Genomic DNA, 14,076 nt, shown 5'->3' on the forward strand with positions numbered 1-14,076 from the left:
CATCATCCTGCTCTGTGGAGTCATTTTCACAAGTGACTTTGACACTTTTATGTCTGTCTGTCCTAACAGATTAAGTTCTTCAAAGATTAGAATGGAGAACCAGTGTTGTGGCATAGGAGATAAAAGCCACATCCCATATGTGTGTTGGTTTCTGTCCCACTATTCCACTTCCCATCCAGCTTCCTGTTACAAGCCTGGGAAAAGCAGCAGAAGATGGACCAAGTGTTTGGCCTCTTCCCCCGACACATGGGACACCCGGATGAAGCTCCTGGTTCCTGGCTTCAGTCTGGAACCAGTGAATGGAAGATCTTTCTCTGTCACTCTTTCAAAATAATTACATCTTTTTTAAAAATCAGAAAAATAAAGATAAAAATGTAGGAGGTTCTATACCTAGCAAACAGGAATAAATCTGAGGTTCCTCCTGGGGAAGAGCCCTGATCTTTTGGGTCATTTCTCAAAGGCTTGGTTCAAATAATTTCTTTATTTCTGTTTTTTTTTTTAAGATTTATTTATTGTTATTGGAAAGTCAGATATACAGAGAGGAGAGAGAGACAGAGAGGAAGATCTTCCATCCAATGGTTCACTCCCCAAGCGGCTGCAACAGCTGGAGCTCAGCCAATCCGAAGCCAGGAGCCAGGAGCTTCCTTTGGGTCTCCCATGTGGGTGCAGGGTCCCAAGGCTTTGGGCCATCCTCGGCTGCTTTCCCAGGCCACAAGCAGGGAGTTGCCGGGAAGCAGGGGCGCCAGGATTAGAACCAGTACCCATATGGGATCCCAGGTGTGCAAGGCGAGGATCTTAACCACTATGCTATTATGTCGGGCCCAATCTTTCTTTAGGTGCTTTTCTTATAATACAATGATTATGAGATTCTTGGGCCTGGCACAATGGCTCAAGTGGCTAATCTGCCCTCGGCAAGCTCTGGGATCCCATATGTGCAAAGGTTTGTGTCCTGGCTGCTCCACTTCCCATCCGGTTCCCTGCTTATGGCCTGGGAAAGCAGAGGAGAATGGCCCAAAGCCTAGGGATCCTGAACCCACATGGGAATTCCAGAAGAGGTTTCTGGCTTCAAATTGGCTCAGTTCTGGCTGTTGCAGCCATTTAGGGAGTGAACCAGCAGATGGAGGATCTTATTCTCTGCCTTTTCAAAGAAAATGAATAAATCTTTAAAAATAGAAAAAGAAATAAAGGAAGGAAGGAAGGAAGGAAGGTAGGGGGCCTCAACCAGGTGGAGGGGGCAATGAAAGTGTTTCCCCTCCCATCCTGGGGTATGATATTAGACTTGCAGACTGAAAAACCATCTTCAGGCCTACCCTGTCATTTTACAATTAGAGAGTATGAAGTATGAAAGAAAAGAAACCTGATATTGAGTAAAGCTAGAGACGATTTTTGTGGCTGGTTAGATAAAATACAGAAAAGAAACGGGGAATGTCTGTCAGAAATGAAAAAAGATTTTAAAATGATTAATATTCCTTGTTTTGGGCCCCACCTCAGTAAATCTTTTTCCTTCTCCAAATTATTTCACAAGTTAGGGCTCTGAAAGGTGACATCCAGCTATGGTACACATGGTTTGAAATAACATGCAGTTATTTTCTAATGTGTTCCAGGTCCTCTGTGGATGCTTTGTGTATTTTCCTTTGTAGGTAACTAAAGCTCGACTTCAGTCTCTTGTTCCCATTTGATACAATTAGTTTCTAATATGGATAGAGCTAAGCCCAGGTACCTGGCCTGTTGCAGGCACTCCAAAAGCACTTATTGACTGTCCATAAGCTTTATAACTTTGGCTCTCGGCCATCTGCATATATTGGCACTAAGTGAGCTTCTTGAAGTCCCAGGTGGGCACCACAACATTAAAATCACACTAAGCTTAGCAAAATGCACATTATGAACTCAGTCATCCTGAATCAGATTGTCTACTGCCAGGGCCCAAGAACCTCCACTTGAACAAGTTCCACAGCTGAGTGTACATTAGTGTGGAAGAGCCAGCCACTCCTTTGCCTGCTGGAGCATAGTTGGCTCATGAGTAGCAGGGAACTTGGTGGCAAGGCTTCAGGAAACAGGGAGGAAACCCTAGGCGGAGCTTTCATGACACATTTGTTCAAGAACAAGTCCAGCAGAGGCTTAGAACCCCAAGGAAGCACCCCAGCCAAGGAGGTTTAGTTACCTCTCTCCTGAGCCAGTACCTGTGTGAGGGCAAAGGGGTGGGACACATGGCTGACCAAGACCTGCCGCAGCTTCCCATTAAGGTCAGCGCTCTCAATCCGGTCCAGATGTGCATCTACCCAGTAGATCCTGCCAAGAAACGGAGAGAAGGGTGGCTGCTCAAAATACTTACCAGGGCACCCAGCTCTTCCTCCCGCTAAGGAGCCCTGTGTCCCCTCCTGGGCTCAACTGGGAGGTGCTGTGAGCAGTCAGATGCATCTGTGACAAAAGGTCATGCTAAGCCCCAAAGCTCAGCCGGGAGGTTGGGATCCCTTAGCAGGGAGGCCAGAGCTGTTGTGGGAGGGACAGGAATGGTAGCAACCTCCAAGCAGCCACCACCTGATCATCAACCTGATCACTTTTTGACTCCTTTACCCAAGCATTTAAGCCCGGATTCTTCTGAGTGGTCTTTAGGAAGTGCACTGCACATGGACCTCACTAAGGTAGGTGAAAGGATGTATGCTGCCACTCGCCAGGTGCCTTGCAGCCCTTTGTTTCCTTCTGTGGGCAGAAAGGGAGACTTCTAAGCCCCTTTCCACGCCCTTCTGCTCCAACCCTCTAGCATTTTTTTTTTTTTAATCTAAGACTAATTTCAGTGCCTAAAGGGATAAAACCAAGTCACAAACATAAGTACTGGCTCTAAGTGGATGGAGGAGGGTGGAGCAGGGTCCAGCAAGGGACCTGCTCTATAAAACACACTCCCATTAAGCACATGGAAACATGCAAGTCAGCCAGACACAACCCAGCTAAAAGAGCACAGCCATCTGGCCCAGTAGTTAAGCCAATAGGATGCCTGTGCCAAGCAGGAATGTCTGGATTTCACACCAAGCTCTGGTTCGTACTGGAGACACTGTGAAAGAGTGGTGATGCCTCAAATAACTGCATTTCCCGACACTAACATGGGGGGCTTGGGTTGTGGTCCCAGCTCCTGGCTTTGACCCGACCCAGTTTCAGTCATCTGCAGATTAAACCAGCAGATGGGGGAAGCTCTCTCTATCTCTTAAATTGAAAATAAAATAAAAAACCATCCAAGTGTGTAAGGCTGGATTCTGCAGCCACTGCCCTAAGAAGACATTGCCTCAACCTTCTCATTGCTCTTTCTACCTTCCAAGGAGCATCCCCTCCTTCAATCTCAACCATCCTGTCTTCTGTCCACCAGGTTTCAGGAGACTGTTTCAGGATTCCCACCTGCGGGTGTCATAGTCCAGGGTCAGGCCGTTGGGCCACCCAAGGTCTGTGTTGATGAGGACCTTGCGCTCAGAGCCATCCAAGTGTGCCCGTTCAATCTTGGCGATGTGTCCCCAGTCTGTCCAGAAGAGGAACCTGAGACACAACAGTGTCATCATCACCAAGGCATGGAGAGGTGGCACTCAGAGGTTAGGGGAAGACAGGGACACACCAATACCATCAACATATAAGCACCCTCCCACCCCCTCACTCCCTGCCAAGGGCTTCTCTTCCTTCCTCCCTGCACCTTTGCTTTTTCTTGGCCAGTCACAAACCTACCCCTTCCTGGGGAAGACAGCAATGGCCCGGGGCTCATCCAGGCTGTTGTTGATCAGCACTTTGCGGCAGGATCCATCTAGCCTCGAGGCCTCAATGGTATTTCGACCGGTGTCTGTCCAATACAGGTTCCTGGCCACCCAGTCCACTGCCAATCCATCCGTGGTCTTCAGCCCACGCCCGATCACAGTCTCCATGTTGCTGCCATTCAGGTCGGCTCGCCTTGAGGAGAACCCAGGGATGGATAAGTGGCCAGACTGTATTCAGGAACATGTTCCCCTACTAGACCTTAGAGATAGAGACCTAGTATCTAACCACACCTTCCAGCACTCAGCACAATAAGTGCCCAATTAAATACGTACTGAATGAAGGAAGGAATGATTAGGACTATTTCCACATAACAGGAAACAGCGATTTAATCATTTTTCTCATATTGGGAGAGACAAGGATTACTAAGTGATGATTATAAGAAAGGCAGATTTTTTTAAAAATCTGTGCATTTTTACAGGGGCCCCAGAACAGAGAACACAAGCTTAACAGGGGTGCATGACATAGTCACCTCAGGGGTCTTCTGCAAACTGCACATGCCCACCTGTTCCCAGCCTGGCACTCTGACACACCTTTCAGGGTCAGCCAGCAGGGATGCCCCCACCCTTTAGGGTCTTTGCCATGGAAAACCATGCTCACTTGGAACAGGATGTCAATTGCCTGAGCTGCGTCAAGACTTGAAATGTAAAGAACAATAAAATGATAAAAACAGCTTTGTAAACCACCATAAGCCTTGGCATTTGATTGGGACTCCTGTGCTGGGATATAGGATACAGGTACTAGCTCTGGCCTACTAATCAGTGAGCCTGGGGAATTCACGGTGATCCCTCAGGGCCAGTGGCAGGTATAGAAGTCTCTGGCTCCCAGCCTGACTATCTGTTTCACATACTAGTGTGAACACATAGTTTTTAACCAGAAAAAAATGAAGACTTGGAACTGGGCTCCAAGTGATAGCAGCACAAGGTGAACGAGTCAGAATTGGTATCCACTCTCCCACTGGTCAAATCCCTTGGCCAGGTGGGAGGAGCTGTGAGCTCTGGAGAAGTCCGCCAGGCTCCTACCTGATGACATCCAGGAACACATCTGTGTAATAGACCTTTCCATCCACGCTGTCATAGTCCAGGGAGATGACATTGTTAAGCTCAGGCACAGGGACATGCACGTCGGTGTGGTCGCTCGTGTCCAGGGAGATGCGGCGGATGGAGCCACGGCTGGAGAAGAGCAGGTACGTCTCGGGGGAGGGGTCGCAGGACTTCCCGTCTCCCTTCAGCTGGATGCCCGTGGGGCAGGCACAGGAGAAGCCAGCAGGCCGAGGCAAGCAGAGGTGGGAGCAGCCACCGTTTTTCGAGCCGCACTTGTTAAAACCTGGTGACAAAGAGAGAAGCACAAGCTTTCACACGTGTCCAGGAATATCGTTGGGACATGCCAGAGCTCCTGGCTGTTCTGATAGAATTCACTGTCAGGCAAGGATGAGGCAGAAGGAGTGTCCCCAGGGGTCCTTTGAAGGTGACAGTGTCAGGCAGTGTTATACTAGCCACACAGAGGGAGTACAGCCTGATCTGGAAGGCAGCCCAGTGGGTGGCTGGTGGTCCCTCCCATGACAAAGAGGTTCTGTGTGCTTGGCTGTATCTCTCTCTTTCAGTACAGATGACCCAGAAAGGCTGCATCTCATGGTGCCAGGGGTCTTCTCACCCAGTGCCTGGGCCCGATCCACAGCTTGGATGTCCATGAGGCCTGGCAGGTTGGACCTCACCAGGATGGCATTGCTGCCGGTGCCCTTGTCAGCACGATGGATGCTGCGGGTCTGCCAGTCCGTCCAGTAGATGTAGGAGTCAAGCAGGGTCAGGCCATATGGGTGCTGCACTGGTGATACCAATGTGTGCCGATTGGCTCCATTCAGGTCAGCAGCCTCGATTCGCTGTGGAGGAAGGAGGGGAGGTGATGGCAGCTGAGCAGGGGTCACAGAGGAGATCCTGGACAGCCTCCCCCATCTTCTTGGGCTTTGAGGGGGCAGTAGGGACAGGGCTCTCACCTCGGTGTGAGCATCAGCCCATAGCAGTTGGGAACTGGCCTTGTCCACCGTCAGTCCATTGGGCCATCCTAGGTTGTTGTTGATGAGCACGGTGCGGTCTGAGCCATCCATCCCAGACCGCTCTAACTTGGCATTCTCCCCCCAGTCGGTCCAGTACATGAACCTGGGCAAGGAACAATGTTGGCTGAGGAGCCCCGTAGCCACCATTTCCCATAAGCACATATGCTATGCACAACACTTTGCAATGGACTTTACATGCATGCTCTCTTAATCCTGCAAGGGCCCCAAAGTATGCCTTATCACTGTCACCTCTAAGTGTCACAGCCAGGGACACTGAAAGACCGAATACAAGGCCCAAGTGAAGCACTTAACACATGATCAAAGAACTTGTGTTCTGCTTTCCCGACCCCTCAGGCTTGGGCTTTTGACCTCCACACTGCACACACAAGGGAGTGGGACAGCCCTGGGCAGGTGGGTGACAGTGACCTTTACAGTTCAGTGTTCCTGTGACACATGCTTGCTCTCCATTCACCCCATCCACAGCGCCAGTGGAACTGGCCCAGCCCGTTCCCCAGAGCAACAGAGTCACCTCTCACCCCATCTCATGATATAATACGATGGCCCGGGGACTGTCGAGGTTCTGCCACACCAACACTTTCCGCATGGACCCGTCCAGGTTGCCCACTTCAATGCGGTTTGTTCCTGTGTCTGTCCAATACACTTTCCGGCCAATGGCATCCACCGCGAGCCCATCTGTGGTCTGGAGCCCTGCGGGAGGTCAAAAGAGCACATTGGCTCCTGATCCCAAACAGATGGGATACTTCCCTAGCTCTGTGCCCAGACAGGTGTTCAGAGAGTTGGGAAGAAGGCCCACCTGTGGTGATGATGTCCTCGTGCTGTGAGCCATCCAGACTGGCACGGCTGATCCGGTGCAGCGTGCTGTCAGACCAGTACACTTTTCCTGCAGAGGAAACGCTTGGCTCAGCCAGACCTTCACTCCCACAACACACACATACACACACAACTGAATTTGGGCCCAGACACACACTGCTGATTCACACCCTCAGAGACACAAGTCTTAGCTAAGAAAGCCCATGATGCTTAGCCAAGAAAAGAATTCGTTTACCATAGCAGAGTAGCTTTGGGCAAGAGCAGAAAGAGAGAGAAAGGGTGCCAAGTGCTACCCTCACATCCAAAGCAAAATCATAGAGATAAGAACAGGGGCTCTGCCAGAAGGAGTGCTCCCCCACCCCCATGAATCTTAGCAGGAAGCAAAATGGAAGAGAAGGCTGGCAATCAGGCTCGGGCAGAGACAGGGAGCCAGGTGGGAGGGGAGGGCCACACGGACCTTCCTGGGGGTCCACTCCAATGGCAATGGTGTTCTTCATGGTAACGTTGATGGGGACGACCACATCCGCAAAATAAGGGATGTCCAGGGAGACCATGCGTATGTCTATCCTCCTGGCGAAGATGAGGAAACTGTTCATGCCTGCCCAGGTAAGGAGAAAAGGAGGGAGGACAATCACACTAGCACAGCCATTAGGAGGATGTGGAGAACTCAGGCGACCCGAGGCTCGTGTCCTGGGCCTGGTGGGTTCTAGCTGTGTGAGCCTGGGCAAACTGTTCAAACCATTTAAACCTCAGTTTCCTCATCTATAAAATGGAGCGGCTGTAAAGATGAACAGAGATTCTTTATGTAAAACTCTTAGCATGAGGTCTCACACACATTCCTGAATGATACTTCTTCATTTGTATTATAGAAGTAGCTCATTTTCTCTCATCTTAAGATTTATTTATTTACAAGGTAGAGCCACAAATAAGAATGAGAGAGAGAGAGAGAGAGAGAGGGAGAGAGAAATCACCCACCTACTGGTTCATCCCCCGGTGGCTATAACAGCCATGTCTGGGCCAAGTTGAAGCCAGGAGCCAAGAACTCCATCCTGGACCTCCACATGGGTAGTAGCAACCCAAGTATTGATACCATCACCTGCTGCCTCCCAAGCACGTTAGCAGGAAACTCATTTGGAGACACAGGCAGGAGTTTGATCCCAGTAGAGGATGGAAGGTTCCAAGTAGTAGCTTCACCCATTGCACCACAAAGCCACATCCCAAGGGGAAACCTGACTTCCAGCATCTGGGGGCCAAGTTCTCCCAGAAGGTTATCACACGGGTTGTGCACTCACAGAAGTGGAACCTTTAAAAGGGAGTGGGTACCACTACATGGTGGATGTGTGTTGTTATGATTAGTATATCAGTTTTGAGCTGATGGAAGTGAGGTGCTTTGTTCTAACCCTATCAGTGTACGATGATCATTTTCTAGTAATGGAGAGCAAAGTATCTCGAGAAAGGAACATCTTATGCAAGATGACATGATAGAAGCTGGTCAGCCTTGGCCTCTACTCCCGTCCTGCTCCCCTGGGTCTCTTCCCCTTCCCTAAAAGCTGCAATCACCAGCACCATCACATTCTCAGACCACATGGGTGCCAGCCTGCAGAGGAGGGAGACAACGTCCCCTCCCAGAGGGCTCTTCCCGGATCTGTGATGCTTCAACTAACCTGGTGAGCAGGTCTTGCCATCAGGAAGCAGGTTGATGCCTGTGGGACAGGTGCAACTAAAGCCACTTGGATTTGGGGACCGAAGACACAGGTGACTGCAGCCGCCATTCTCCACAGCACAAGGCGTAGTCACTAGGGAGAGGGCATTGGTGGTCAGTGGGGAGGGCCAGCGCTGAAGAAAGCCCAGGAGGATCCAGGCTGGGCCATGGGCTGCTCACCTGGGGGTCGCCTGCGATGGAAGACGTGGATGTCCATCAGGTTCTCTAAGTTCTCTTGCAGAGTCTCCCTGTCTAGCCCTGTCCGTCGGTCAGCACTTTGTATGCTCTTGGTCTCCCAGTCCGTCCAATAGATGCGCTCTCCGTACAGGGTCAGCCCAAATGGGTGGGGGAGCTGGCTCCCGATCAGCACCTGCCAGGGCCCCAGCAAAGCCCAACGGTTCAGAGCAGTGGTCATGGCTTGGCATGCCATTAGAATGCAGCTCTGCCAGCACCATGTACTGTGTGACCTTGAAAAGAGCTAGTTAGAACAGTTAAGCTGCAGCCCACCCATCTGTGGTAGTGCCTGGCTGCAAACAGTGATTGCCAAAGATCACGTATTCCTCACAGAAGCTCAAAATATCTCTGTACAATTTACTTTTATTATAAATGGAACAAGCCAACATGTGTGTCTAATGATAAGATGCACTAGCTCAAATCAGGACTGAAACGTGGTGTTTTTGCCCCAAAGGCATAATCAGTTCCAAATCAAAGAAAACACCTGACAAGCCCAAATATCAGGATAGTCTCCGAAACACCTGGCTTCTACTCTTTCAAAAAGGCAAGGATCAAGAAAGACACAGGAAGGCTGGCACAATGCTTACAGAGATGAATGGGAAGGCGGGATTACCACACACAATAGGGGATCCTGGATTACATCCTAGACTAAAAGAGAAGGGAAAAAAAGCTATGGTGGACACGGCTAGGGCAACCGGTACAGAAACTGAACATGGAATGTTGATTAGACTGATCTATCAACGTTATGTTTACTGATTTTGCTAGTTCTACAGTGGTTATGTAAGATGGTGCCTTTACTCTTAGAAAGCAGGTGCCGGGATGCTGTGGCACCAGAGGCAGAATGTCTTCAATGTACTCTCAGGTGGTTCAGAAAAATAAGAGTGTCTTGTGTGTGCATGCGTACATATGGAGAGGAAGGTAAAGCAGATGGCACAGAGTGTTATGGTGGCTTAAAAAAAAAAGTTCTTATAATCTTTCCCTAGAAAGATTTTGAAATTAAACCACAATAAATAATAACAAAAATTAAAGAGATTAATGATGGCTGGGAGTATTTCTGGATATGAATGTCCTCTGTGCATTTAAACTCCTGGTGCACAATACACACCTAGAGGGCCCTACTTGTCTGAGAAGCAGCCCACGCCCCATGCCTGCTCTGCAGCCCGGGTACCCTGAGCTAGGGTTGGAGCCAAGCAGGGAGTGCCATCCTGAGGCCGCAGGTCTGTGGGAAGACACCTTAGTGGTATGCTTACCTTCCTCTTGCTGCCATCCAGTCCAGAATATTCAATGGTCTTCATGCCAGCATCAGCCCAGTACAGACGCTGAGACTCATAGTCAATGGCCAATCCATTAGGCCACGTCAGATTCGAAGAGATGATGACCTGGCGGCCTGAGGCATCCATTCCAGCTCGTTCAATCTTAGGGCTTGCACCCCAGTCTGTCCAATACATGTACCTGGGTATGAAGACCAGGGAGGTTTTAAAAACCTTCCAGTAAATAGCCAGTGAAGACCCAGGGTGCCAAAGGTCTCAGGGTTTCCGTCTACAGTCACTGCCCCAGCCTCTGGCTTCAGTGCTCAGCCGTCTCTGAAGGCTTTGTATTTTCTAGCAGTCCTAGAAGTTTTCCCAGGGTCTTAATAAGGACAGTAGACAACAAACTCAATGAGTAGACAACAAGCAAGAACTATCTTGAGAGAAGGGAAGTGAGTGAGAGGAATAAGAAGAAAAATTAACAGTGTTTCCTTGTCCACAGAAGAGACAAGGTTGTCCCTCCCTTTACAGTCTCTACAGTGGCTCCTGCATTTCCTTGGCATGCAACAAAGACCTGTCCACTTTTCACGGTCCCCAGGCACCCCTCTGGGAGTGGGCTGGGGGGAGCCTGGTGCAGTGTGGCCAGCACTCACCCGCCCATGGGTTCCACCACAATGTCCCGAGGACGATCAAGATTCTCCCAGATGAGCACTGTCCTCATGCTGCCATCTGTGTTGGCCACTTCGATCCGGTCTGTGCCTAGTGGGAAGAAGGGTCAAAGTTACGAACTCCTGCCTTGTCCATCACACCTCCGCTCTCCAGCACAGAGTCTGGCATGCACCAGGTACTCGACAAATATTTTGTGGGATGTGTGGCAGGTGAGGCTACGACTTCAGACTCCTGTATTGGAGTGCCAGTTCACATCCTGGCTATTCTGTTTCTAACTCGGCTTTCTGCTTGTGCACCTAGGAAAGCAACACAAGACGGCCCTAACTCGGCATGAGGGCCCAGTGGCTAAATTTTCACCTTGCAAGTGCTGGGGTCCCCTATGGGCACTGATTCGTGTTCTGGCTGCTCCAATTCCCAGCCAGTTCCCTGTCTGTGGCTTGGGAAAGAAAGCAGCAGAGCATGGGTCCAAAGCAGTGGGAACTGCACCCTTGTGGAAGACCAAGAAGAAGCTCCTGGCTCCTAGCTTCAAATGGGCTAAGCTCTGGCTGCTGCGACCATTTGGGGAGTGAACCAGCAGATGGAGGATCTTCCTCTCTATCTCTCCTCCTCTCTGTATATCTGACTTTGCAATAAAAAAAAATAAATCTTTTTTTTAAAGAAATATAATGGACATTTTGGAAATTGAACAGCAAGAAGAAATCCAGGGAAGTGCTCTGTTCTGTGTTGGGGGAGAGAATGACTTCCCAATCTATTCAATGCACTCAGTCCTTTAATTTAGGGCACTGCTTCTTGAGCTGTACTTGTTTTAAGAATCACAAGAACTTGTTGAAATAGAGCTTTTCTATATGACCCTAAAGTCCCTAGAGAGACTCTTGGAGTCTGTGGTAGGGCCCAAGATTTTGTATTTCTAATAATCTTGCCAGTAGTGGTCCAGGGACCACACTTTGAATAGTACTGCTTTAAAGCATTCCCACTACCTCCCACACCCACTTGGCTAATACTACTACTGCTACTACTAATAATAATAATGCCAATTTTCCCTAATCAGTGATGAAAGGAAACCCCAGGGCCTAGGTTCCTTACCTAAAATGCATTAGAACATTCCTTGATATGAGCCACATAGCAGATGCAGCTGCCATGTGTCTCAATGTGTCTCACATTGCTATGTGCGATGTATGGAGTAGCACCGCTGAGCTCTGCTGTCCACTTAAGGCCAGGGTTTTAAATAAAGGGGAGCCCAAGGCACCAATTCTGGTTCCCGTTCTACCTACCTGCGTCTGTCCAGTAGAGCTTATTGGTGACCCAATCGATGGCCAGGCCAGCAGGGCTCTCCAGACTGGTATCCACCACCACCTGGGCAGGACACAGAGCTGTATTCCTGGCCGTGGAACCCAAACTCAGCCACATCCCTAGCTCCCAGACCTGGATTCCACCCCTCCACGTGTGCCCTCCTGGAGGGCCTGGGCCCCTACCTACCTCCTGTCCTGTTCCATCCCACTTGGCCCTGCTGATGGTATCAGTGCTGACGTCTGTCCAGTATACGTGGTCATCCCGGGAGTCCCAGTCAAGGGCCACAGCACTGCGCACGTCAGCCAGTGGGATGACATCATCGGACAGGTCCTCTGTGTCGAAGCTGATCCGACGGATGTCCATCCTTCGGGCAAAAAGCAGGAACTTGTCAAGACCTGATCAAAGGCCGAAAGGGGTCTTCTTTTAATGCTCTACGTCCAGGCATGGTGACCCACACAGATGCTCACCTGGGTGACATCTGGTTCAACCACACTTCCTGGGATCTCGCGCCCTTCACCCCTACTATTCACACTCCAGGTCCCCTCTCTGCACTGGCGAGGCCACACTGGCCACATCAGACTTGAGGCTCAGATGGAGACAGGTCTTGCCCTGACCCTGCAGTGCATCCTCTACCAGTGTCTGTCAGGCCTCGACTCAACTTTTCTGTTTCTTCACTATCCAGGAGAGACCCCCAGCATCCCCTGCTGCTCTGTCTGCTTCTGCTGCTCCCCCACATCGCCCCTTCCTCTCACTCCTTGCAGCTTTAGCGACTATTCACTGGTGCTCCTTCTTGCCTCACACCGACTCTTTGTAGAACATGTTGTCCTTAATCCCATTTTCCAGGTGAGTATCACTGAGGCTAACAGAGATCAGGGAAGCCGCCCAGGATCCCACGACTACACAGACAGGGAGCCACGGGCACTTGTGGACACAGCATCTGTGTATCCTGCTCTTCCACACTCCGCCCTGTGCTGGCCTGCCTGATTACTCTCCATGGGTCTGCAAAGAATCCCTTGCAGGACCCCCTAGAATATCAAAATCTACAGGCACTCAAGTCCCTTGCATAAAATGGCATAAGTACTTGCACTTAAGCTAGATATATCCTTCTGTATGCTTGGAATCATTAATACGACACAGACTATTGCTAAAGGGGCCAGCGTTGTGGCACAGCACATTAAGCCAGCACTTAGGATGTCATCATTCTATACCGGAGTGCCAGTTGGAACCCTGGCTGCTCTGCTTCTGATACAACTTCTTAATAAAATGCACCTGGGAAGACAGACGATGATCCCAAGTACTTGGCTCCCTGCTACCCCCGTAGGAGGCGTGAATGAAGTTCCCAGCCTCTAGTTTTGTCCTGACTCAATCCTGGCTGTTATAGTCATTTGACAAGTGGCCCAGCAGATAAAAGATCTCTCTCCAGGAGGCTAATACGCTCGCCTTGCATATGCCAGGATCCTACACAGGCACAGGTTTGTGTCCCAGCTGCTCCACTTCGATTCTAGCTCCCTGTTTATAGCCTGGGAAAGAGGTAGAGGACAGCCCAAAGCCTTGGGACCTGCACCCACATGGGAGGTCTGGTAAGAAGCTCCTGGCCCCTGGCTTCAGATTGGCTCAGCTCCAGCCTTTGTGGCCACTTGGGGAGTGAATCATCAGATGGAAGATCTTCCTCTCTGTCTTTCCTCCTCTCTGTATATCTGACTTTCCAATAAAAATAAATAAATCTTTTTAAAAAAATGATCTCTTCTTTTCTGTCTCTCTCACACCTTTCCCCTCAACTAAGCTAAGCTAATAAGTCTTTGAAAATCTGGTGTTCTATTGTTCAGGAAATAGTGATAAGACAAAAATAATATTTGTCCTTGCTCAGTACAGATGCAGCCATCCTAGGCCTGCCTGTGTGGTCCAGGGCCTGCAGTAGCTGCATCTGCTGATGAGGAGTGCTGAGAGACAGAGGCTCGAGCACCTGCCTTTCTGCTCAGGAAGACATTTCCTGCCTAACATTGTAGTTGTCTGTTAAGCTCTGGCAACCCTTAAGGGCAAGCTCCCGAGGCAATCACTAGTATGTCACCTAGACAATAGAAGAGCTGGCACAAAAGAATGGAAGGGGAAAACATGGGGCACGAAACTAGGTTACCAAGCACTGTGCACAAATGAAACCTCTAACTGTTTTCCCAGATGGCCCTCACTGGCAAGGATTCCACTCCCAGGAGGGTTTGAATTTAACCAGACTTAAGAAGGTCACTGGAGTATATAATGAAACA

General features: G+C 49.9%; 1 protein-coding gene across 1 annotated transcript in view; it reads right to left on the minus strand.

The window, feature by feature from the left end:
• Window positions 1–14,076, minus strand: part of LRP4 (LDL receptor related protein 4) — a 38,837-nt gene that overhangs the window by 13,278 nt on the left and 11,483 nt on the right. The window contains exons 16-30 of the mRNA XM_040980203.1: window positions 12,002–12,210; window positions 11,797–11,878; window positions 10,510–10,615; window positions 9,860–10,061; window positions 8,556–8,745; window positions 8,338–8,469; window positions 7,131–7,271; window positions 6,657–6,743; window positions 6,379–6,550; window positions 5,783–5,945; window positions 5,443–5,668; window positions 4,812–5,115; window positions 3,706–3,924; window positions 3,388–3,522; window positions 2,181–2,289 (exon numbers count right to left, since the gene is read on the minus strand). Of these exons, the coding sequence (XP_040836137.1) occupies window positions 2,181–2,289; window positions 3,388–3,522; window positions 3,706–3,924; window positions 4,812–5,115; window positions 5,443–5,668; window positions 5,783–5,945; window positions 6,379–6,550; window positions 6,657–6,743; window positions 7,131–7,271; window positions 8,338–8,469; window positions 8,556–8,745; window positions 9,860–10,061; window positions 10,510–10,615; window positions 11,797–11,878; window positions 12,002–12,210 (2,477 nt within the window). The remainder of the gene's footprint in view (window positions 1–2,180; window positions 2,290–3,387; window positions 3,523–3,705; window positions 3,925–4,811; window positions 5,116–5,442; window positions 5,669–5,782; window positions 5,946–6,378; window positions 6,551–6,656; window positions 6,744–7,130; window positions 7,272–8,337; window positions 8,470–8,555; window positions 8,746–9,859; window positions 10,062–10,509; window positions 10,616–11,796; window positions 11,879–12,001; window positions 12,211–14,076) is intronic.

Source organism: Ochotona curzoniae, unplaced genomic scaffold (genome assembly GCF_017591425.1).
Source record: "Ochotona curzoniae isolate NIBS_2020 unplaced genomic scaffold, NIBS_Ocur_1.0 contig_3432, whole genome shotgun sequence".
NCBI classification, from domain to species: Eukaryota; Metazoa; Chordata; class Mammalia; order Lagomorpha; family Ochotonidae; genus Ochotona; species Ochotona curzoniae.